The sequence below is a fragment of the Apiospora aurea genome (genome assembly GCF_038362705.1).
Source record: "Apiospora aurea strain CBS 24483 chromosome Unknown utg000005l_segment0_segment0, whole genome shotgun sequence".
In the NCBI taxonomy this organism is placed as follows: Eukaryota; Fungi; Ascomycota; class Sordariomycetes; order Amphisphaeriales; family Apiosporaceae; genus Apiospora; species Apiospora aurea.
Window position 1 is genome coordinate 5,297,664 of NW_027117392.1, and position 23,628 is coordinate 5,321,291.

The following is a 23,628-nucleotide window of genomic DNA, read 5'->3' on the forward strand; positions in this document are numbered from 1 at the left end:
TAAGCCAGCCGCGGCGTAGTTCGACGTCGTGGTCGTGGGTGAAGGGGTCGGGTTGAGAGTGCGGTAGGTGGCAGAAGAAGGAAGCGTAATGGCCGAGCGCGTCCTCTATTCGCTTCCACTCGCACCACTCGCACTCTCGCCTGCATTTACACCTACACCCACACCCACGCCGCTGCTGCCGCTCCCGCCGAGCACGAAGGGACCCACCACCGCGTTCCGATTCCGCGACCGGAAGTTTTGGTTCGACGTGGTGCGGTGGTAGTACGGATCCCGGTCCTCGCCGTTGTGGTCCAGGAGGCCGCTCTCGGCGCCCATGGCGGCGGCGGTGGTAGCGCTCGCCTTGCGCCGGAGCCCGCCGGCCTTGAGGGAGCGTGCGCGCTGGTACGAGCGCTCAATCTCGTACTCGACGGCGCAGCGGATCTTGAGGGCGCAGACGGCCGGCCAGACGGAGCGCTCGCCGCGGAGGATCCAGTAGTCGAGCGTCTCGCGCGTGGGTGTCTCGAGGAGGCGAAAGAAGTCGCCAAAGGTGACCTTGGGGACCAGCGTCATGCTGGCGCTTGGAACCTCCTCGTCCACGAGGAACCGGCGGATGCTGGCCGGGAGGAGGCGCAACGTGTCGAGCTGGCGCAGGCGGTGGCGGATCTCGAGTCCGACCATGCGGATGATGTGGCCAGCGGCTTGGTTACGCTTGTGGCGAGCCGTGAAGAGAGAGGGGCCGTGCATGTCGGACTCGAGAAAGGGGATCAGGTAGGGGCGCGCCTGCGAGACGATGAAATGGTTCACGTTGAACAGCTGGGCGATGCGCGACAACGGCGACTTATGGTCTTTGTCTGAAGCACTAGTCCAGTGGCGAAACGTGTCGGCCGGCGCCCATGGCACGATGTTGCCGTGGACGTCTTTGCAGAGTACAGTCGTGGCCCTGCTTCCGTAGAGCGAAGGTGTCGAAGCATTAGAGGCTACGGCGGCAGTCCAGATCAACTAATACGGGGTTGTGTGAGCCAATGTGCCAGTGGGGAACAAGGCGAATTATAAAAGGGTGACCTACCACATTGGGAGCGGTAATGTAGTTGAGTAGAGTAGGCACTCCGCCCTGGCTCTCGGTAGCCACTGTGATGTTAAGGACTCGTTTGCTGCGGTTGTACGCTTCTTCAAATGTCAGATCGCCAACGTTGTCTTTGACACAATCCTCGAGAACTTTTACGTCAAGGAAATAACCCTCCCTCCAGAACCTTTTGATCCGGCGTATCAAAGTCTCCGCGGTCTCCCAACCGTAGCCCACTTCGGATTTCCCCTTCGTGTGATGTTCCTGGTGAGAATGCGCCTCGAAGGCCGAGAGGTTGATACCCTCCCCCCTAAGCACATCTGGTAGTTCGTCTTCGGTATGTATAGCGACAAGACTCGCGATAAGAGCACCGGTCGCAGTGCCAGTAATGATACGCGGCAGAAGTCCACGCAGGAAAAGCGCCTTCACCACGCCCAGGTGACACAGGCCGAAAATCGCTCCACCCTGCAGCACCAGGGTGGTGCGGCCGAACGCCTGTCGCGTGTCATGCAGGAAGTCCAGCTTGCGTTGTGTGCCTAGGTCGGTGCTGTGGTTGATGTCTTCGATAGAGCCTGCCACTTGTGCGATATACTCTTCGATCAGGTATTTGGTGCCCGCAAAGGACCGGTTGAACAGCCGTGGGTGCGTGATGTTCCCAAGATTGCGCACCAAGCCGGACTGCACCAGATCGAGTTGCGCCTGCAGATCCGCCTCCTCACGAGCCGTGATGATGGTGTCGAGGCGCTGGTTTATCAAGCCCCAGTCATAGGAGCGCGATGATGGGTCGTTGCGCCTGGAATGGAGGATTGGACGGTCAGCAAGTGTGTAAGGTGCTCAGTTAAGGGAGCTCGTGGAGTGCACACCATAGGTTCAGTTCCTTGATGTTATCAAGCTGAAGCGCCGCAAGCTCCCACTGTTCGAAGTCCAATGCATGCCGCAGCTCGTCCAGCCACTCATCGACGGGATTCTTTGCCCTCCACCAACCGCCAAGTTTCTGTAGCAGTCCTGTATCAGCGTCTTTCCTTTATAGTACCCTGTATTAGGCAAATAGATGGAATTGTATTGTCATGGTGGACTCGCGTACTTTGAACCAGAACAGAATCACTTCGACGAATAATGCACAGACCGCCCACACAAAACCAAAGAGGGAAGTCGCCATGGTGGCGGTAGCGAAACCCTCCCCCAGGGCATTCGATTGATGAGATGAGGGCGTTCAAAATGCGCTGGCCCGAGAGGGAAATATAACTTCAGCTTCGTACGTTGCTAAAAAGGTAACGGAGAGAACGAGCTAGAGTCCGGGCCCGGGTGACGCCATCGTTTTATGCCAGCGTCGGGGGTACTCGCAGTGGTTCGTTCGGCAAGAGCGTGTGAGATTGTCTCATTCCAGCCCGAACATCAAATTGCACAACGTATCACACAGCACTGTCGAAGGCCGTGGTTGCGCCGCGCCGGATCAACGACAGCTCAGGTGGTCCTACAAGACGGAAGCTAAATTTAAGAGGTACGGTGTGCTCAATAGGCGATTGTCCAAGGGCGGCCGTTGCACGTTGTAACCATTGAGTTCTCGATGCTTAAAAAGTGTAGCGTGCGAGGGCCGGTTCGATGTTAATAAGTACTGTAAGCGCGTAATGTTCCGTTTGCATGTGAAAGCAGGTTCTAACCATAAGTAAGTGGATGGACGGTAGTAGTAGCTTGTACATGTACGGAGCCTCTCCACCGCCCTGCTTCCAAATAGGCGACTGATCCCTGCAAGCCATGCACCACCACCTTCCAAACTTACAGTGCCTAGTAAGCATTGGCTGTATCCGTGCTGCTTGCCCACCCGCATCCGCATCGGTCGACTCTATTTAACGGATATGCTGGGCAACTGCCCGGCCGTATTGGACCGAAATGCTTGGCCGAGACCTCTCTCTACGAATTCACTATCCGGGCTTTGCCATGGACCCAACCCATGTGGTCGGTCTGTAACGGCAGTGGTTTAGAACGGCGACTGCGTGACGATTCTCAATAGTATACAGAAATGGTGTTATTATATCGTTCCGGAACGCATCCCTTGCTCCTCCTGCCCCAGGATCACTCGCTATCATCGTCTACTATCTGGCGTCTACGGCTTCGGTCTGCAGCAGGGGCTGCGCCGACCTCATCGGGGTCCGCATCCGCGTCAGCATCATCATCCTCCACAGTCCGTTGCCGCTTGCGCCGCGGGGCTTTTTCTTCCTCTTCGTCGTCGTCGAGCAGGTCATCCACATCCTCCTCGATGTCGCTCGCGCCTTCATCGTCGCTGGGCGCGATGAAGTCGTCTTCGCGGTCGTATTCGTCACCGCGACCGCGGCCGGCCGGAAGATCATCATCCGAGTCATACTCGGGCTTTCGCCTCTTAGTCCGCGAGGCTCCTGGCTGTCCTCGCTTGCGACCGCTGGCTCCTGGTCTGCGACCGCCCTCGAGGTCGCCAATCGACAGCCCTGCACTTCGGTAACCCCCAGTGCGAGTCTCGAGTTTGGCAGCTGCGTTCTCACGTCGGCGCTGCGCCTTCATCCGCTCCTTTTCGGCCATCTCTGCTTCTTTGCGCTGCAGCTCGGGGTCTTTGGTAGCGGTAAAGATCTTGTCGGCTCCTTGGGCTTTGCCGCGAGCTACTTCGGCCATTCGGCTGGCGAACACGGCCAGGGCGTCGTCTTGCATGTTTCTGTTGGGCTGAACCGTATACTGCTCCGTTACATGTCCTACTGTCAGGAATAGGTTACTAGACACCAGGGCCGAAGCTCCGTAATAATGCGCATCCTGTCGTTCCTGGTAGGGCTTGTCCAGAGCAGGGGCCATCTGCTTCTTCGTGATTTCGTAATGCTCCGAACCAACTGAAAGGGTCATGGACCCATCGCTCCATCTGTAAATGACGGCATTGCTCTTCATCTTGCCGGTAGAGGCATCCCTCTGGTGTCTGATCTTGACCTTGGGGTTCTCGCTCTTGGCGTTGTCTAGCTCATCTTGAGTGACCTCGAATGTGTCCGGGTCGTAGGTTTCGGCCGCGACTCGGAGGAAGCTGGGAACTTTGAGAGATTGCAACTAATGGACCCGTCAGTTGGCAAATTCATGGGCTCCTCCCAAGCTTGGAGTGCTGTCAACTTACTGTTCCATCTTTACTTCGTGGTGTGCGATGCCGATACATTGGCGTCGTCATTATTAGGCGGTTTCGTACTTGCTCTGGCTGCGCGTCCATGTCCACATCGGCATCCTCCCGCCCGCTCTGCTCATCAGCTTCCTCGTCCGAGGCAAGGTCTTTCTCGCTCACGACGCGACCGTTGCCAGCCTCCGACTGGAGGTCGTCATCGAGATCTCCATCGCCGAAAAGGTCGTCGCCGCCTTCGTCGGCAAGATCGAGGGAGTCTTCCACGTCAGACATGATGGCGTTTGTGACGCGCAACAGAAGCGCGCTTGGGGACCGCGAGAAGAGAAGCGTAGAGTATGAAGCTGCTCGACTTCGTAAATGAGAGAGGTGCAAAAGTCCTGGCCAAGACTACTTGCTGTTTAAAGTTGAGAAACTGGGATTGATCAGTCGTGCTAGATCAACAAGCGAAAAAAAAAAAAAAAAAGTTCGGGTGTTGTATTCAATGGGGAGAGCTTCCAGATGGATGGATCTGCAACGCGAGGCTGAGGCTGGCTGGTGCTGGAGGCGGTCGTGGAATGGGTTAGCAGCTACCAAAAGCAGCACCTGCACCTGGAGTGACCTACCTGAGGCACCTACTGGGAGGATACAGGCTACATACAGCAGGTACAGCCCATCTTATCGATAAGCGTCCAGCGTAGGTACCCATGTCCAGAGTTCCCCGGCTCAAGCTCCTCCCTCATCTCCTTCACGGAGTCGACCAAAACCTGACACTGAGGCTCTACAGGCCCGTGCACTGGGCGATCTGTCTCGGAGCAGTCTAGCGCCGCCGTCCCTTTGCACCTCCTTTCTGTGCCCTTGGGCGGTTTGAACCAACTCGAGGATCATCGGGCTCACAATATCAGGATCCCTCTCACTCCTCCATCCGCCTCCTAAGATTCCTCCAATCTCTCCTAGATCTGGCCTTCATCTTCTGGGCGTCGCACTGATCTGCCCGGGAACACGCAAGACGCTGCACCCCCCGTAACGCCGACCTCCGGGCTGCTATTCTGCCTCGGTCTGTCTCTGTCTCTGTCTCTGTCTCTGTCTCTCCGCTCGTTACCGCGCCGCCCATCTGGTCCTTGCGAGCGAAAATGTCGAACCTCTTTTCTGGGATGTAAGTAGTACAAATGTTTCATAGTCTTTTCATATCCGAGGCCATTGCCTGGCCAGTCGGCTCATATGCATGGTGGCCTCCCACCGGCCTATCCTGTATTTTATGCCGTTTCCGCTTCTTGGTCCCCTAGTGCGAAGTGGGGGATGAGCTGCTTGCCTGCTTCAAGTGAGGCGAGGGCGAGGCAATGGATGCTCGTTATGTCGCCGGGTCGCTTTCCATCCTCCCTTCCAGTGCCCATATTTCCCTGCTGGCAAGCCTTCCAGCCTCTAAGACTGGTTCCGCTACTCGCTACTCGACCAGTGTTACTTGACACCATACCCGCCCGTCCTATTGACGGCCCCCTTGGGTCCAGCAGCTTCCAGGGTCGCTCCCATCACGTGAGCACCGGGGGTGAACCACCCAGCAACCAGCAGTGGGGGAGAGTCAGTGCTTGTCTCCCAGAATCCGAATCCCTTTTAATATCACAAGCCTTTCTCATCCAGCCCGAGTTTTGTTGACTGTCGATACCTCTGGACTTGCTTCTGGACAAGTCACCGTTGTCACCGGACTCCATTACCCCTCAGTTGCTTCTCCATATCGAACCCATTCTTACGACGCCACCTCATTGGCGCCAACAGGCTGCCCGAGTCAAAATCGCACAAGGGGCATAGTCTAGACTAGGTCGTCAGCTGCCTTTTTCCCCTTCTTCTTCTGCTGCTCCAAGGTGTTGTTATAGCAACACTCCATCGCATGCACGTCAAGTGACAAGGCTACCAACTTGCTACGTGCTTTCGACAGGCCACTTCGGTAGCAACGCCCAAGTCACCATACTGACATTCCCGCCTCAGTAACGCCCGCTTCAGGGGGACTTCGAAGGCTCCATCAGGTTCAGGTCAGAAGAGTTCCGTTTCCAGCAACAGCGGTCAACCCATCTCTCCCGTCACCACTCCTCAAAGCAGCCAGTCTTCCACCAGTCTAGCACCCAAGATTCCTCCACTCCAAAGCTCACCGTCCTTAGCAATGGGCATGGATAACAGCACAGTGGGCTCCAACGGCGCGGGTGGCGATGATGTCTTGAGCGCATACCATCTGCCTCGCCCTCTGCCCTTGTGGCTGAATCCTGGTTACGCGAAGCACATTGTCAAAGGCAACTTTATGACACTGAGTGCACGCCCCAAGACCGTCGACCAGGGGGAATGGATTGCTCACCAAGGTAAGTCTTTCTGGCGTTTGACTGATTCGAAGAGCCCGTTACCAACAACCCTGATATAGTCGTCGAGCACTACAGAAATCTTTGGAATTTCGTGCGAGTTATTCATGAGAAGGAGGAAGACGGCAGCACTATTTGCAATGCTAAGACATGCCCTCGGATGTCTGCCGGCGCGTATGTCATGAAGAACTCCCCTAGACTATACCCCAGTTGCTGACGTTTGTAGAAACCATTCATTTACTTGGCTCAACAAGGAGCGGGAACCCGTTGAGCTCCCCGCCTATGAGTATATCACGCTTATGCAACGTTGGATCTCGGGGAAAATCGATGATACCAACATCTTCCCCACGGATGTCAGCGGCGTCTCCTTTGCACACAACCCCTCCATCACTACTACGCCATTATCGCAGCTGACTAACCCTGGTGAACGGGATTGGGTTGGCAAGCGAAGTGGCTTCCCGGAAAACTTCGTCGATGTCTGCCAGACTATCTTTAGACAGATGTTCCGGGTTTATGCTCACCTTTACTGGGCTCACTTCATTGATCCCTTCTATCACCTCAACCTCGAGAAGCAGCTCAACAGCTGTTTCTCCCACTTTGTCCTGACAGCTTGCGCTCTTGATATGCTTAAGCCGCAAGAGTTGGAGCCTATGCAGCCCATGATTGACTTGTGGGCGGCTAACGGGACATTCCCTGCCGGGTCTAAGGCTTACGAGTACGCCAACCACAGGGCTGGCGATCGCTTGATGCAGCTGGGCAATACATCTTAAATCTTTTCATGAGACCCGTTGAATAAAAACGAAATTTTCAAGATAAAACATCGCATGTCTGGATATTTGGATCGCTTTAAGTTGAGGGGCAAGGAGAAGAAGATCTGGTGCTTGCAAAGCAACGTGCTCAAAGAAAAGCATAAAGATTTACTCTAGATTCATGCTCCTGACCGCAGCTGCCATACCTTTTGTACGACGTGCGCAGTCACCTCGACCGGCTCCTGTTTTTTATAGCAAAGAACCAGGCAAACAAGTTGCAATTTGCTCGAGTGCTCGTTGCAAAGATGCTACGATCGTTCGCAAACTGACCTCTGTTCTTCCCGGATGAATAGAAGCAGGGCACACGACTAGACAGATAGAAGCTCAAAATAATACTGAGATGAAAATCAAGCTACTTGATCCCGTTTCGAGGGCTCCTTGTGCTCTGTATGTCGCGACAATTCATGATCTGGATACGGGTTTCCACCAACAATACTTACTCAATCTCAAAGACATCACAGCCGAAAAGCACCTACCTGTCGAAGATTGGGAGTATGCGTAATACAGCTCTTTGGAGCTTATATCTTTGTGGTGAGATACAACGAACTCACGTCTCGGTGAGTAGATCATTTGTATTCTCAATCACAGGTACAACTTTCCTTTTAATAAGTGATGTGGTCTTCGCGATTTGCATTCAGCTCCTCAGATTGTCATATTCTAGTCTTAACAATACCCACCTCATGAGGCTCCCCAGGCTCCCTGATGGGCAATGGCCGGCGAGAAGAGTTGGTCTAGACTAGGCGTTGATATCGCAAATGACCTTTACTTGTCACGGCTGCTACATGGTACCTGGTAGCTCTGAAATCTCTAAAGTCGACATTGTACTCCAAAGCTTCCTTTAAACCCAGCCAATCTTTGAGTGTATCAGAGACCCCGCAACGCCGAACGCGAACCGTTGTACCTGCATTGGACATCCACCACATTGTACAGCACCCATTTGCGCTTTCAAGGATGCGGGTACAAGTATCTGCTGCAGGAGTCCATGCCAATTCAATCGCAAACCGCCTTCCACAGTACAAGCTGTGCCGACTCATAGTCCTTGTCGAGCACATGTGTTCAGCAATGAGCGCGTTTTGAACAAGGTTATGCAAATCGGCCACGTATGCGTCATCCAGAGGCCGGCGTCTGTGTCCAGAAACTAGACAGTTCTTTGATGAGGCCGGTGGGAAGCTTTTGGAGCATGACTTCTTTGGCTGGCCTCAAGTACAACTGCTACTGCAGAGCAAACGCAATCGCGTGACAAGTGTTCGCCATGCAGCCAAACCAGGAACCGTAAGAGGAATGGACAAGCTCGACGAAAACCAAGACGTCACGATATGGACCACGAGAAATGTTGATTGCCAGGAAATAAATGATATTGATAGCCTATGATCCGGCAAACTCGGTGATAGTCATCCAGAACTAACAGGAGGAATGATAGCCACCTCGTCGCCTTCTTCTATGGTCACCTGGTCGGAATCGTCGTCCTTCTTGGGTATGTCGACGTAATTCAGGTTTACAGTCACAAGGCAGGAGTCGAGAATCTTGGCGTTGATGCCTTGGTGCTTCTCTTCCAAGGTCTCGAAAAGTTTACGCAGAGGGAGGGGTGCTGGCAAATATTCGCTCTCCATGGAAGTGAAGGAGCTTGCACTGGCAAAGTAGAGAACATTGAAATGTCCCTTTGGCGGTTTGGGAACCATATCGAATACAAGAGCAGGGACAGGTGACTAGACTTTGGAACAGTTAGCTTGAGTTCCAATATTTGTATATCAACAAAAATGGTGTTGGAGGGGTTGTTTGTCAGAGATCTTGGTGATAAAATATTACATCAGGTAGTCAGGTAATACATGCTATTTTTATGCATCATAACAACGTTGAAGAGATGGCGAGGAAATTGTTTGACTTACCAATTGTTGTCCAGAGCTGTTTGATGGTTGGAGTGAAGTGAAGTTGGAGAAGTTGAGTAGAAGAATTTGGGACAGAAAAAGTTCTTTTCAAGCTCGGCCGGAGATCCGCAAACACGTGACACACAAAGATTGCACCGATTTGCTGTGACTTATCGTGATTTTTTGATATGGCAACCTAGGAATGACCCATTGCGATACCGTAGCTCACTCGAGCCTGCTAGCAGCAGTCGAGGCTGCCATTGCTGGACCCAGCCCGTCCTTGCACATGCAATAAATCGAGAAGGGTGGCGTTTCACGTAATCGTCGGATTCGTCGCGTGAATGTTGTCTGATTTTTGTCTTCAGAATGCCCCTAGAGCCAGATGACGCCCTACCAAAAGTGATGCGCAAAAATGCAGTACCATACTGCAATGATGGGACAGACTTTTCCGAAGCCTACTAGAACAGATCCTTCTCAGACGCCCATTGTCCCCAACCACCGATTTTCCTTGCTTATCGGAGTCTGCGAGCCTCACGCTCGGATTCGAGCAGGCACAGGATGTCGTTCTCACGAACTACAGAGTCATTTGGTCAGTATCGCTCTCGCTTGGTACTTTTGGTGCGCAGTTCGAGATCTGCTCGTAGGAATATTCATACCGGGTCCCTTGACCTATAAGGAGAAAAATAAGTTAGTCAGGCGCTCAAAAGAAATACCAGGTATAACGAGGGGTACATACGTTACGGATAATGCTTCGGGTCTGGTCGTCCATGAACTCAACACGGACCTGGGTGACACCACCACGAGAACCTATTGCATTTTAGTAATTCCGATCGTCCACGTCGCTGCAATTTTCCGCGGGGGTTCGATTCGTACCGGTACGGCCGAGGACTCGGGTCACCTAAATGAAAGAGGCCATCGTTAGCAAGATTCCGTGGTTTTGGTGGTGGTTGAATGCGACGGTTTGGGCAGGTCCAAAATTCCATCTAGTTGTGTGTGCGATGGTGCGGATTTTCGCAGTTTCGATGTGCGGTCGGCCGAGGACAGAATGGGCGCTTACCTTGACGAGCTTGACGGGTTGCTTGGAAGAGGCATCCATTTTTGCGATTTGGACAGCAGGTCTGTTCTGAGTCTGGGAGGATCGGTGGGATATGGATGTCGTCGACGAGGAGTGTAGTCGTGGAATTATGTCAAAGTCGGTAGTATGGTATGGAGGGACTTCACTGACCGGGGTCGCACTTGGGAAAGGGTAATTTTTCGCCCACCAAAAAATTTACTGCCAATTGGAAATACCAAATCCAGCAGCCCCACCTTTCTGAATGTCAGCCAGCTGGAGGGCACTTGCACCTAAAGTATCCTAGGCAAGGTTAGTCATCGGCAAGGTAAAAGGTTCACTAGCCATTGGATTGGATGCTATCAGGTATGACCAAGAGATCTATCAGCTGAACTGATCCAGCATCAAATGCAACCTTTCTTGCTTCAATAATGCCTATTGGGCCTGCAATGCAAAAAGAGGACATTGTGATCACATTCTTGTCGGCATCGTGAAATGGATTAATTCATTATTTAGTTAAAATTGAGGGTATCAGGCATTCATTCTCTGTAGCAGCTTCAATGCAGCCAGGCCGAAAAGCCAACCAATTACGACGATAACTTGGCCATCTTCGCTTCTAGATCCTTCACCCAGCCCTCCACCACCTTCATGTTAGACTCCATAGCGCCATCGCCTTCCCGCATAGCACCCTCAATCTTCTCAAGCCCACTTCTCCATTGCTGGATTTCCGAGGCCATTTCGCCCTGCGAGGTCTCAATACGCTCAAGCGTTTCGCTTGCCACCGCGGCGTCCGCGTGAATGGCACGGAGCGACCGCAGTCTATCTAAAAGAGGCGGCAGGAGCGGGCTGAGGCTCTCGATTGTAGGCAGAGTGCCGTACAGTGCATTGACTTTGGCCGTCTGCTCCGAGCTGTCGGATTCCAAGGGCTCGGCAGGACCACCTCCTGGGGACACAAGTGCTTCTTGAGCATCCTTTGCTGCTTTTCTATTCTTGGCCAGTTGCTCGGCATCCAATGAAAGGGTTCGGACCCGTCTGCTGATGCTATCGAGAGAAGTAGTCGACGCCTCTGACAATGTGAAGATCTGCTTCTGCAGTGTGTCCAGAGTCGGCATTATAGCACGCGGCATGCGACTGTCTTCGGCGTCAGGCAAAGCAGACGAAGCAATGCCAATGGCCTTCTCCAGGAGGACGAGACGTCGATCAAAGTCCGCCGCCTTGGCCAGCGCATGGCTTTGCTCGTAGTCGGGCGCGTAAGTAACGGTGTAAGTAGCTCCGTTGGCGCTGGACATGGCTTCCGAAGCCGTCTCCGCTGGTTTTGTTGTTGCGGGCACGGCCGTTGGAGTGGTTCTTTTCGTAGGCGCTGTAGACATCTCATCCAAAGCTCGACTCAGAGAAGCCAAGTCTTCCTCTTGTACGTCCCCATCGCCACTTGATTGCTCCTGCTGCTGTTTGCTGTACTCTTCTTTGGCTTCCTCAATTTCGCGCTTGAGCCGCGCGAGCTTTCGTTCCAGGTCTTCGCTCTCGTCTTCGTCGCTCAGATCGCCAATCTGCTGTGTACCATCTTCAAGGACCTTCTGGCGGCGGCTGGAGGTTTTGTAGGATTTCCGTTTGGTGTTTAGGCGGTCTGAGAAGTCCACGTCGCGGGCATCGACTCGTGCGGGCAAGAATCGTGACCGAGCTTGATCTATGCGAAGGCGCGAGCGAGAGATGCCATCCGTATCGTCATCATCATCGTCAAACTCCTCGTCGGAATGGGAGCGTCCTGTAGCTGTCTAGGATGATTTAGAATAAAGCAATGACGTGCTTATATTTCTGCTGCAACCTACCGGGACAGTAGAATTGTCGTCTGTGAGCTCTGGCGTTTCGTAAATGTCCGGAGCAGTGTCCTGAAGCTCGTCAGTCGCTTGATTCAGGGGCGAGCCGAATGTTGCTAACTCACTAGATCCGGAAGGGCAGAGTATTTGCGATTGAGGGCCATTGCGATATATCGGCACCAAGTTGTGTATTTGTTCGAGCCCAAATGCGATACGTAGGGGCAGATGAGACGTATGCGCTACCGCAGTGTGGGTGAGAGGCAGCTGGTCTTTGACTTGGGTGCCTCCAACTCAGTTTGTTGATGTTGGCGTTGGCGATGACTAGCAAACGCCAGGAACTCAATGTCGGGTTGCAGGGATGATGATTGGGGGTTGCCAGAGCACGGAGTTTCCCGCTAGAGGCCCTGTCGCGTCGCGCGCTGCACTTGCAGTGCCAATAAACCTCCCGCTTATATCATCTGTAAGTACATACTTTGCATACACTACAACATATCAATCCGATTGTTTGAACCTGACTGGACCTCGACCAATACCTGCACAGCGGAATATACGGCATTGGAATTCCCAGTTGATCATTGATGTCAATTTCGGAGGAAGCTGTGGAGTTGAATTTGGTCAATTGCGTACCTTCCTCCGTTATCTGGACTTCCTCCTCTTCATCGGTCCTTCCTTCCAACTTGAATCTCACATGTCGTTCGCCCGCATTTTTCCAACTGTCTTGCATAGATCACTGCACGCTTTAGCTGCCAAAGCTGGTTTCTGATTGCCTGGATGAGTTCATCTTGATGGATTAGTGCTGTGATTCCGGACTTCCCTTCATCTCGGTGGCCGCTACCATGAGCCGACGAGTCGGACTTACTAGGGACGTCGAGAAGTCTTTACTCTCGAAATTCAACGAAAACCCAGAGCCCAAGGTGGAGGACGTGGAAGACATAGAAGATATTACTGCTCCACCACTATCCAGCGATGATGAGTCGGAAGCGGCGCCGAAGATTAAGTGCCAAGGTTCGGATTCAGACGACAGCCCGCCGAGGAAGAATGAAATGAAAAAGACCAACTTTCAGGAGAGGAAGCGAAGTCGATCCTCTGAGCCTGGCGTGCAAAGAAATGTACGGGCTAGAACCGCTGTATCTGCAACACACGGGGCCAGAGGGAGGGCACACATCCGGGCACCGAAACTTGCCGGGCGCCCAAGAACATCCACAGAAAAGACTGAGGGGAAGCACTTCGAAGACCAGTCTGGATTTGTGAAGAATTACAAACCCAATAAGACATTTGGAAAAAGCTCTCGACGGTCGTCGCAGAACTCGGCGCCAAACTCGTCGGCACCGCAAGGTCTGTTGCATGAGTTGCCTCTTAAAGCACGATATAACTAACGCCATAATAGAATCGTCTAAAAGGGCCGAGTTTCAAAGGCCTAGCCTTTCCGAATCTCCCAGTGCCTCCCCTGAGAAGGCGGTTCCATCAAGGCCCAAGTTGATTACGCACACCATAGAGTCTCCATCTTCGAGTCTTGCCAAAGCTTCCTCCAAACCCAAGCCAAAGCAGCGACCTTCATTTAGAAAGCCACCCGCGGCTGATGACTCCGATGGAATCAATTCGGACTCGGATGATGTGATGGCGCCAAAAGGCCGCAATGAGGCCAACACCTCCAAAGTCGAAGCAGAGAAGCTTCGCAAACGGCCTGCGTTCAAGGTCCCCCAACTTGAAGGACTTGACTCGATAGCGGATACAATGGAAGGAACCGAAGTTCTCAGTACTCAGCAGCTAGGTTTCATGGACGATGGATTATTAGATGAGGGGCTGAAGTCAGACCTTAGCAGCGACGATGATTTACTTGGAACCATCGATCGACAACAGTCTTCACTCATCGCGCATTGCCCGATGTGTGGCCAGACAGTGGACTCCGAGCTACTGAAAAGGTACACCAACCGTGGCAGGATGACCATTAGGCAGCAAACCACATTCTGTCTGTCACATAAGCGCAGAGAGGCCGAGGAAACCCGGAAGACCAACAGATACCCCGAAGTCGATTGGGATGGGCTTGAAGCCCGCTTCACGGAACACAAGGATTTCATTAAAGGTGTTTTGGAGGGCAAGAGGTCATCACACTTCGCTTCTCTACTTAGCAACAAGGTTGAAACCGGGAAGGGTAGGACGTTGCTCAAGACTGATGAGAGCCTTACGCCAGGATACTACGGACCGCGGGGGCTGCGGCTAATGACGGATTTCATCTTGCACTCTTTCTCGGACACTGTACGGAAACGCGCCATCGAGGATCACTTGGTTGCTGCTAGGACATACACGGGATACGTACAGTCTGTCCTCGTTCCAGAGTTGGCTGTCCGCTTGATTATGGAAGATATGGATGTCGACGAAGAAGACGCGAGGAAGATCATGCAAGAGAGTAGCGGCTTGGGCGATGTTCTGCACGAGGAAACCAAAGATGTCGTTGTTAGGGGTAGCGATGACGAAGACTGAATGATACGACTCAGGCCATACGATACTTGCCCTCTAGAGCCTGGCACGTTTGCTTAGTAGAACGGCATCTGTTATAGGGAGCATTTCATTTGCTATCCTAGAGTCGCGGAGCGTCTTTGTCTGGTGGCGCAGTCGGCCGATATAGTATACATACGTTCAGGTCAACACACATCCATTACATAGCCAAATTAGGAACCTAGCTTCTAGAGAGGTGAGTTTGTAGTCTGAAAACAATACAAAGCTCCGAGTTGAGTTCCACTTTCTGACGAGGAGCCTCGTCTTGACAATAGCATTTAAGCCGTAAACAAACTGTGGGAAGCATCTCTAGTTCCGAAGGCCATGTCTGCCTAGTGTTTGAACGTCGGTCGACCAACTGTTCCGCATTGCCAGAGCCTGCTGGCCGAGCTCCGGAGTATCGACACCATGGTCGGATCCCCAAACAAAATTTGCAGGCACATCGAACACACTCTGCGGCAGATAGGCGCCGGCTTGCCCCGTATAGGAAAGAAACATCGTTTCAACTCATCTCGTGGCCATAGACGAGCACAGATCACATCCCTTTCGTTCGGGGCGTAGTCTTGTTACCGTCACTAGATCGGCTTATGCTCATCTGTGTGTAACTGGAAGTGGATGCAATCTTGCAGTGACGGCTTGGCAGGACGGGTAGCCGCCGTGCCGAACGGGCCTCGAGTTCTTGTTGAGGTTAAAGCTCTATCAATATGAGAACTTGGCAGTTCACATAGTACATATGCCAGCATCTCTTTAGGACGGGGACTAGCGAAGCAGACTGCGGCGGCTAGCGATGTACGAATGCGTTTTGCGTAACGCAGTATGCGCATATTGCAGTATGTGCATTTTACGTTTTTGTGTAGAAAACAGCGCTTAGGCTACTCTATATTAGACTAAGGAGGTTAATGCGTTAATCTTAGAGGGGAAATGTTTTTTTTTTATTAATTTTAGTGTAGTTATAGTATAAAACGCCTACTATTCTATAAGTCCTTTTTAAGGGCTTTTATATTAACGACTTAAAGGTTATTAAATTTTAATAAATACGTGCTTATATATATATACGTTAATATATATATATTAATATAAATAAAAGCCTTTATATTTACTTTTTTACTTAAAAGTTTATTTTTAAAATAGTTTTTAATAAAGTTTATTATAAAAAAGTTCGCTTAAAAAGTGTTTTTATTAAAAGAGTATTATAAAGTTAAAGACTTAAAGTAATTAAAAAACTATTATATTTATATACTTTAAATTAATATAATTCTATATTATTAATATTAACGAGTATAGTGTTATAATTAAAATAAATATAACCTATTCGAATTTAAAAATTATAAAACTCTTTTAAAATATACTTTAATTTATAATACTATGTTTTAATTACGTTGTCGATTTTTTATATATTTATTAAAATAGTAATTTCCTCGCGATTATTTAATTATAAAGCTTAAATTATTTAATACTTATTAACTTTTTATAAATCGTAATAAACGTAGTAAATAATCTTTAAACTTTATTAATTAATCGATTTATAGATTAAATCGTGTTATTTTTCTATTATTTTCTAGGTATTAATAATATAGTGCGTTAACTTATGCGCTAGTTAATGTGGAGATTTTACACTAGCCCCACTACCTTATTATTAAAACCGACCTACCGTATCGGCCTTAGCTTAATTTTCTCTTCCTTTCCTTCTTTATCGTAAATTCCATTTATTTTAAAACCTACTTATAACCTCCTTTTATTAAGACTTAATAGCGTAATTATATTATAAATATAACGTTATTAATTAAGTATATTAAATAAATTAACTTTAATATTTATAATTACTATTAAAACTTAATAAGTTACGTAATTAAGTCTTTATAAAGCGGGGCTATAAATAGGTCCTGAAATAAATGGAATTTGCGACGAAAAGGAAAGGAAAGAGAAAATCGAGCTAAGGCCGATGCGGCAGATCGGTTTTAATAACAGGGTAGTGGGGCTAGTATAGGGTTTTTATATTAATTAGCGCATAGGTTAACGTATTATATTATTACCCCCCCTTTGTAAAAAAGCGGCGCCTCGACGGCTTTAAAAAGGATTTAAACGAAGGTGTTTTTTAATTAAAATAGGGATTTTTTATTATAATTTATCTAGCTTTTCGCTTTATTAATCGGCGGATTTTTTCGATACTAATAACTCGTTATTTAGGTAATTTTTATCGAAGCGGTTTTCCTCGGCCGCGAGTTTTTATTACGTTAATCGTATCGGGGGCCGGCTTTATCGGGGTTTTAACGATAGAAATCCTTTAATTTATCCGGAATATTTTTAAAATTAAAGGCCGAGTATTAAGTATCGTTATTTTTTTAATTAACCTAATTCGCTTTATATTATAATTTATAGTAATAGGTTTAGGATACCATAATTTTAAATATTTTATACTTCGGGCTTTTAAGTTCGTTAGGGTTTACGATTTTATTAACCGGGCGCCCCGGAGCTTATCCGGGCAGCGGGTTATTAAAGTTTTTAAAGAGTTAATTAATATAGTAAGTTTTATTTCTTTATAAGTTAAAAATATTTAGTTCGTAAATATAGTTATCGCGGAATAGAATACGAAAGGATTATTAAATATAAAAGAAAGTTAATTTATCGCCGGGTTAATTCGTTTTTAAGCCGGCGATCCTTTTAATATAAACCCGGTCGCCTACGTCGAAATTCGGTTTTTTTCGGTATTTATTTATTTACTCCCTTATTTTTTTTAAGAGGCTAATATCGCTCGCCGCGCGGTTTTAACGTATTTTTTAATGGTTTATACGTTTTATTAGGCTTAAATTCGACTTAATTTCTTATTAAGAGGAAGTCTTTTTAAGTTTTAAGTTCTTTTTTTTTAATCGAAATAGCTTCAGGGCTTAAAACCCCGTTTTACCTCGAAGGGGGATATTCCTCTAAGGGAGTTATACGAGATCGTGGCCTAAGCGTAGTTTAAAGCGAGTAACGTATTAATTTAATTATTTTAATAATAAGTTAAAAATAGTCGTAGCCGTTAGTTTATATATTTATTTATAATTTCTACTTAGCCGGTTATATCGTAATATACCGTAAAGGCGAACGTTTATTTAATGTTTAATATTTAATAGATTTTTTTTATAAAGGAAGCCGTGAACTAGGTGTTTTTATTATTAATTACGGTTCGTGGTAATTCGAATACTCGGAACGGCTTTTAATAGTAAAACTAGGCGGCTTTTTTCGCGTTTATATTTTTATTACAAGGAAAGGTTTAACTGCGTTTTTATTAAGCGGTCGACGATCGTTATTATTATATCGTAGCCCGTTTTTTTATTCGGGGGGGTTTATAATTTTAAAGTTTATTATTATGTCCTATTACGATTAATTAAGCACCGAGAGTGGTTAAAGTTTCTTTAATATTTTTATGCGTAAGATTTTAATTAGCTTATATATATAATTAATAACGAATACGTTGTAATTATTTATTAATTTTAGTTATTAATAATCTTAAGAAATTAGTTTTTTAGTTTTAATTATTCCTAAGTAAGCAGTCATTATTCGGTAATAAATATCCTCGATAATTTTTATTCGAAGGTTATTTTTTAATAAAACCGTTAGTTTTTTTTATAAAGTAATAGTTTATTAATTAATATAAAGTTTTCGTAATTTATACGCGTTTTTTCGCGTAAAACCTTAAAGTTTTTCGATTATTAATTAACGTTGAGTAAGGTATTTAGGAGAGATATTTTTAATAAATTAGGGGGCGGGATATTATCCTTTAATAATATAATTTTAATATTAACGGCCTTAAAACTAAATCCTAATAGTGGGCTTAAGCGTTTAAAAATAGCCTAGTACTTTTTTGTCTTTTTTTTTAGCTTTAAAAGTTTTTAATTCCTTCGCTTTTCGAAATAACGCGTTCGCGACGGTATTATTTTTTTCGGGCCGGTAAATAATAATAAAGTTATATTAAACTAAAATCTCGGTTTAGCGGATTTATCGGGAGTTAAAATATTATTTAGTATCGAAATATTTAAGCGCGTAATAATTAATAATAATAATAAACGGTTTAAAGCGTTAAAACTCGATTAATTTTACGCGTTAATAATATAAACTTTGAATTATAACGAATAATTCTTTATCGTAAATAAGGTAATTAAGCTTTAATTTTTAAAGGGATTCCGAGAAATACCCGATTAAGTATTATTCCTTATCGTTTTACTTCTAGGAAAAAATACTAATAATAATATAATCGAACGAGTCGATCTCGAGCTTCGTTTTTTTTTCGTAGTCGAAGTACGAAAAGATTAGTGCGTATAATAAAGCGTTTTTTAATTCGTTAAAAATAATTTACTACTCAGTTTCTTAAATTTATAATTAGTTCGATTTCGTTAACGTCGTTAACGGTTTAACGATTTTATTATAGTTTTTAACGAATTTACAATAAAAATTATAAAATTCGAGGAATAATTATACCGCCTTTATATTCGTCGATAAGGATTAATTTTTTACCGCGGAAATCTTATTAAAGTTTATAGCGACGCTATTAGTTTTAATAATAAAGCCGAAATATTTAATTTTTATTATATTAAATTCGTACTTTTTAAAGTCGGCTTAAAGGCCGGCTTTTAATAGTTTTTAAAGAACCTTTTTTACGTATTTTTCGTATTAAAGAAAATTTTTAGAATAAATAAAGATATCGTTAATATAAGTATAATAAAAGTTATCGAGATATTCTTATAATAGGTCGTTAATAAACTTTTAAAAAGTAAATGGTCCGTTAATTAGTCCGAATAAGAGGACTTTATATTTATACGCTCTATATCGGGTTTAAAAAGTCGTTAAGTTTTCGTTTTCCTTCTTTAAGCGGATTTTATAAAAGGCTTACCGGATATTAATCTTGGTATAAATTTTTGCTTTAATTATTTTATTAAGGGTTTTTTCGATTAATAATAGCGGATATTAGTTTTTTTACGTGATGGCGCTTAATTTTCGAAAGTTTACGTAAAAGCAAAGTCCGCCGTCGCTTTTAAAAGCTATAAATACCGGAGCCGTTTAAGGGGCGTTATTCGATATAATAAAGCTTTTTTAAAGGTTTTTTAAAATGTATTTTCGGGTTACGATAAGCCTTTCCAGGGATATTTTATAAAGTAGGCTATAGCTTAAATTATTTAGTTTTATACCGTTCGTTAGTTTAATTTTATAGTTTATTAATTCGCGGTGTTTAATTAATTTATCGGACTGTGCTTTGCTAAATATATAGTAAAAGTCTTTATATACTTTAGGTATTATTTTTTTTACTTTTCGGCGTAGCTTATTTTCGTTCTCGGGTAAAGAGTTATCTCGGAAAGTCTCTTTTTTTTTAGATAAACTTATCGATTTAGTGGAGGGTGACTTTATAGATTTAGTACGAGTCGTCCTTTTTTATATTTTAATAAAAACTTAGGGCGTTTAAAATTATTATATCGGGCGCTCGTTAGCGGTATTAGCCTGTGACGTCGCGGGCGAGGCGATAAGGTCCGCGTTTATCCTTTTAATCGTAGTAGGGCGTACGTTTTAACGTTCGTTCGCGATTATTACCGAGTTATTTTAATTCTCGTAGTTTATTATTAAAATTACGCTATATTTTAGTTACTTTTTTATTTAATTAGTGAATAGTACGCGAACGGATTTTCGGGATTTAAATTTCTTTTTTTATAGCGGGGGGACTAAAAGTATTAAGTGACCGCGTACCTTCCCCCTGTGTAAAACGGGTTTTTAATTAAGAAAGTCGGCCGTTTCGTTCCCGTTTATTTTTCTTAATTTAAACTTTTAAAACTTTATTCTTAATATCCGTATTTTTTTAATAGCTTAAATATCGTAATAGTATACCTATTTCGTTTATCGGTATATCCGTATTTTTAATAGGGTTTTAATTATTAAAGTAGTTTAAGTGGCGAGTTTTCGGGCGGATAACGACGTTGTATTTTTCGAACTATTTTCGTTTAATAATAAGGTTATATTTTATATTAATTATTACGAAAAGGATTAGCCCGGTATTTTAATAGTAAATTCGTAGGTTAACGAATACTATTACGTTAAAGAGTTAAGAAAATTTACCGTTAAAACCCTTAATTTTATAAGGTCGAAAAGCGGTTACTCGCCTCGTATTTAATTATTTAATTATTTTACTTACGAAGTTTACGCTTAAAAATAAGTAACCGGATACTCCCGTATTAATAAACGTTACGGTGGTAAATAATAATAATTTATTATTATTTATAATATATTTAAAGGTTAAAAAAGGTCTTTTAATTAGTTTTTATAGAAAATTAAATAGTATCGTTATTAAGTTATTTTTAATAGTGGTTAATACTTATTTTAAAAGGGAGTCCTTATTCTTTAAAATTAATTTTTTAATCCCTTCGGCTTAACGAGGGCTTAATTAAATTTATAGTTATTAAAGGGAAGGTTAGGTAACGCTTTTTCGTATTTCCGATAAATTTCGTTAATATCGGCAAGCTTACGCCCTCCGGTATTATACTGTTTTAAAGGGTAATTAGTTTTCCGATAACTAGTTTAGTAATAATTAAAGTATCGTTTTTCCTTTATTAGCTTTTAAGTCTCTTTAACGGTAATAGGAGAAGGGTAAGTTTTAGTCGAGAAAATGCCTGCCTACGAGGTGAGTTTAATAGAGGCAGGGGTTTTAAAGGTATTAGTTTTATCGTTCCTATTACGGGAATTATTTTTACCCGTTTACGAAGAGGAGGGCTTATCGGATCGCTTTTTTTTTCGTTCGCGTTTATAAAGCTTTAAATTATTTATTTATAGTACTTAGCGTAAGCGTTAAAGTTAATAGTTTTATCGAAATATATTATAGCGGTGGTAATTATAACGCGGGGTATAAATTTATTATAAAAGCTCTCCTTTTAAGAAATACGGGGGAGTTCTTTTTTTCCGGCTAATTTAATAAAATCGGAAAAAAACTTTTAGTAGCCGGTTAAAAAAGTTATTTCTAATTAATCGTACTTTTTTTTACCTTTTCGCGAGAGGTATAATCGAAATATTGTTTTTAAAGGTGGTCGAGGAGCTTATTAATAGTAATAATATAATTAAGGTAGTAATCCCGGAGGAAAAATAAAAGTTTACGAATAGTATCGCTTTTTATATAATTACGAATAACGCTAAATATTTAACTATTAAAAGAAAAATAGTCGGTATTTTTAGTTCGTATATTTTTAATTTAATAAAATTAAACCTCGAAAGGAACTTTATCTTTATTTTTATCGCTATAAAAATCGTCGATTTTAACTTTGCGATTTTTTTTATAGCGAGTGTTTTTATTATTAATAATTATAAAGGGAGTATTATTATATTTATTTATAATTAATCGGGTAACGGCGGTTTAGGCGTTATATAGTTATTTTAATCGGTTCGCCGATTCGATATTAATCTTTATAAGGTCGGTGGTTAAGTTATTTATAGTTATTTTTACTTATTTTCAAGTAGTAATAGCTTCGTTATAAGCTTTAGTTAACTTCTTTAAGGTAGTTTTTAACGAGTCGAGTTTACCGTTTAATCCGTTAATTTTAAGTTACTTTTTTATTAGGTTTTCGTTTTTATAAATATCGTAGTAGTCGAAAGGAGGGAGCGAAGTTAGGTGTTTAGTTTAAATAGCGGTTAACTTTAATTAAAAGTTTACCCGGTAAGCTTTAATGTAAAGGTTAGACACTTATACCGTACGAGTATAATTTAATAAAAATATAAGGCGTACTTTTTAAAATAACTTGTTCGGGTTATTATATATTTTTTTAAACTTATTAAGGGCGATAAGTCCGCTTTTAAAGGGCTATTTAACTTTTTCGATTTTAATTTACGGGGCGAAAAAAAGGCAGCTTTATTATTGTCGCGAGTGTATTAATTAAATAAAGCGTTTAATCGAGCTTAAAAGTCGTCGCCGTTTAAGTCGTTAATTATAATATTATATCGTAAAAACTAAGCCTCTTTTTATAGTCGTTCGAAATCGGCGAGGGTATAAAAACTTTGTTCGTTTTCTACGTTATCGGGGTTATTTTAAACGGTTTATATTTATTCGACTTTTAAGTTAATTAATAAGCTATATCGGTTTAAAGATCGGCGGGAAAGGCGAATTAATTTTTTATCGGATTCCTTAAGTCCGCTAATAAGCTTTACGAAAACGCTTTAATTAAAACGTATATATCGCTTAGTTTTTATTTAAAAGGCGCGGTTATTCTCGTTACGCGCTATAACGCGTTTATATTAAAATAGGTCGTCGGGTATTAAAAAGTTTAGCGTTAATTAATTAATATTTACTTTTTATCGTAAGGCGGCGAAAATAATATTAATTAATTCGGATAGTTAAGTAAAATATCGTATTATTAAATAATAAAAAAAGCGGTCGTAAATAATTACGTAATTAAATCTTTATAAGGCGGGGCTGTAAATAAGTTTTAAAATAAATAGAATTTACGATAAAGAGAAAAGGAAAGAGAAAATCGAGCTAAGGCTAATGCGGCAGATCGGTTTTAATAATAAGGTAATAAGGCTAATATAAAGTCTCCACACTAACTAGCGTATAAGCTAACGTATTATATTACTTAGTGTTATTTTTTAAATTAATTATTTAAGTAATAAAATTAACGAAGTTATTTTTTTTAATAACTCGATAAGTATATTAAATTAAACTAAGTATTTATTAATAGTAAATTAATAAATAAAGGTAAAAGTAATAATTTATTAAATTAACTTTTAATATAAAGCGTACTTTTAAAAAATATAAGTTAAAGTTATATAGCGCTATTAATAATATATACGAAATTAATTAATTAAGTGAAATTAAAATATATTAAGCTAGAGAAAAAAGAAAAGAAAAAAGAAAGTTAGTTTTAATACGATGCGAAAGGTAAAGTAATAATATATAAGGTTAAAGTAAAGCTTTAATAATATCGATTAATTAAACCACGTGTATCGGCCTTAGTAAAGCTTAGTTACGTAACTATTAATAAAGTTTTCCTATTAGTTTTTAATGCGAAATTAATATAAATTAATTCCGATATTATAACCTAGCTTAACTACGCGATTAAGACCCTACCTACGGCACGGGCTTACGATACCCTAAAATACA

At 44.0% G+C, this 23,628-nt stretch overlaps 6 protein-coding genes across 6 annotated transcripts; 2 read left to right on the forward strand and 4 right to left on the reverse strand.

The window, feature by feature from the left end:
- Positions 1–105: 105 nt before the first annotated feature.
- On the reverse strand, positions 106–2,201 carry PG986_008167 (uncharacterized protein; the record flags this gene model as incomplete). The annotated part of the gene is made up of 4 exons (XM_066844389.1): positions 106–978; positions 1,046–1,835; positions 1,906–2,036; positions 2,127–2,201. 4 exons carry the CDS (start codon positions 2,199–2,201, stop codon positions 106–108), a joined length of 1,869 nt encoding a protein of 622 aa, XP_066700501.1.
- Positions 2,202–3,115: 914 nt separating this feature from the next.
- Positions 3,116–4,439, reverse strand: PG986_008168 (Leo1-like protein; the record flags this gene model as incomplete). Its single annotated transcript, XM_066844390.1, has 2 exons — positions 3,116–4,102; positions 4,167–4,439. The coding sequence occupies 2 exons, from the start codon at positions 4,437–4,439 to the stop codon at positions 3,116–3,118; spliced, it is 1,260 nt and encodes a 419-aa protein (XP_066700502.1).
- A 1,858-nt stretch (positions 4,440–6,297) lies between these two features.
- On the forward strand, positions 6,298–7,257 carry PG986_008169 (uncharacterized protein; the record flags this gene model as incomplete). The annotated part of the gene is made up of 3 exons (XM_066844391.1): positions 6,298–6,490; positions 6,550–6,661; positions 6,714–7,257. The coding sequence occupies 3 exons, from the start codon at positions 6,298–6,300 to the stop codon at positions 7,255–7,257; spliced, it is 849 nt and encodes a 282-aa protein (XP_066700503.1).
- A 1,430-nt stretch (positions 7,258–8,687) lies between these two features.
- PG986_008170 (uncharacterized protein) lies at positions 8,688–10,375 on the reverse strand (the record flags this gene model as incomplete). The annotated part of the gene is made up of 4 exons (XM_066844392.1): positions 10,219–10,375; positions 10,035–10,059; positions 9,898–9,968; positions 8,688–9,002 (listed from the first exon to the last, which is right to left on the reverse strand). Exons 1-4 carry the CDS (start codon positions 10,255–10,257, stop codon positions 8,688–8,690), a joined length of 450 nt encoding a protein of 149 aa, XP_066700504.1. The 5' UTR covers positions 10,258–10,375.
- A 424-nt stretch (positions 10,376–10,799) lies between these two features.
- Positions 10,800–12,190, reverse strand: PG986_008171 (uncharacterized protein; the record flags this gene model as incomplete). The annotated part of the gene is made up of 3 exons (XM_066844393.1): positions 10,800–11,984; positions 12,039–12,098; positions 12,152–12,190. 3 exons carry the CDS (start codon positions 12,188–12,190, stop codon positions 10,800–10,802), a joined length of 1,284 nt encoding a protein of 427 aa, XP_066700505.1.
- A 672-nt stretch (positions 12,191–12,862) lies between these two features.
- Positions 12,863–14,507, forward strand: PG986_008172 (uncharacterized protein; the record flags this gene model as incomplete). The annotated part of the gene is made up of 2 exons (XM_066844394.1): positions 12,863–13,361; positions 13,414–14,507. 2 exons carry the CDS (start codon positions 12,863–12,865, stop codon positions 14,505–14,507), a joined length of 1,593 nt encoding a protein of 530 aa, XP_066700506.1.
- Between the last annotated feature and the right edge of the window lie 9,121 nt (positions 14,508–23,628).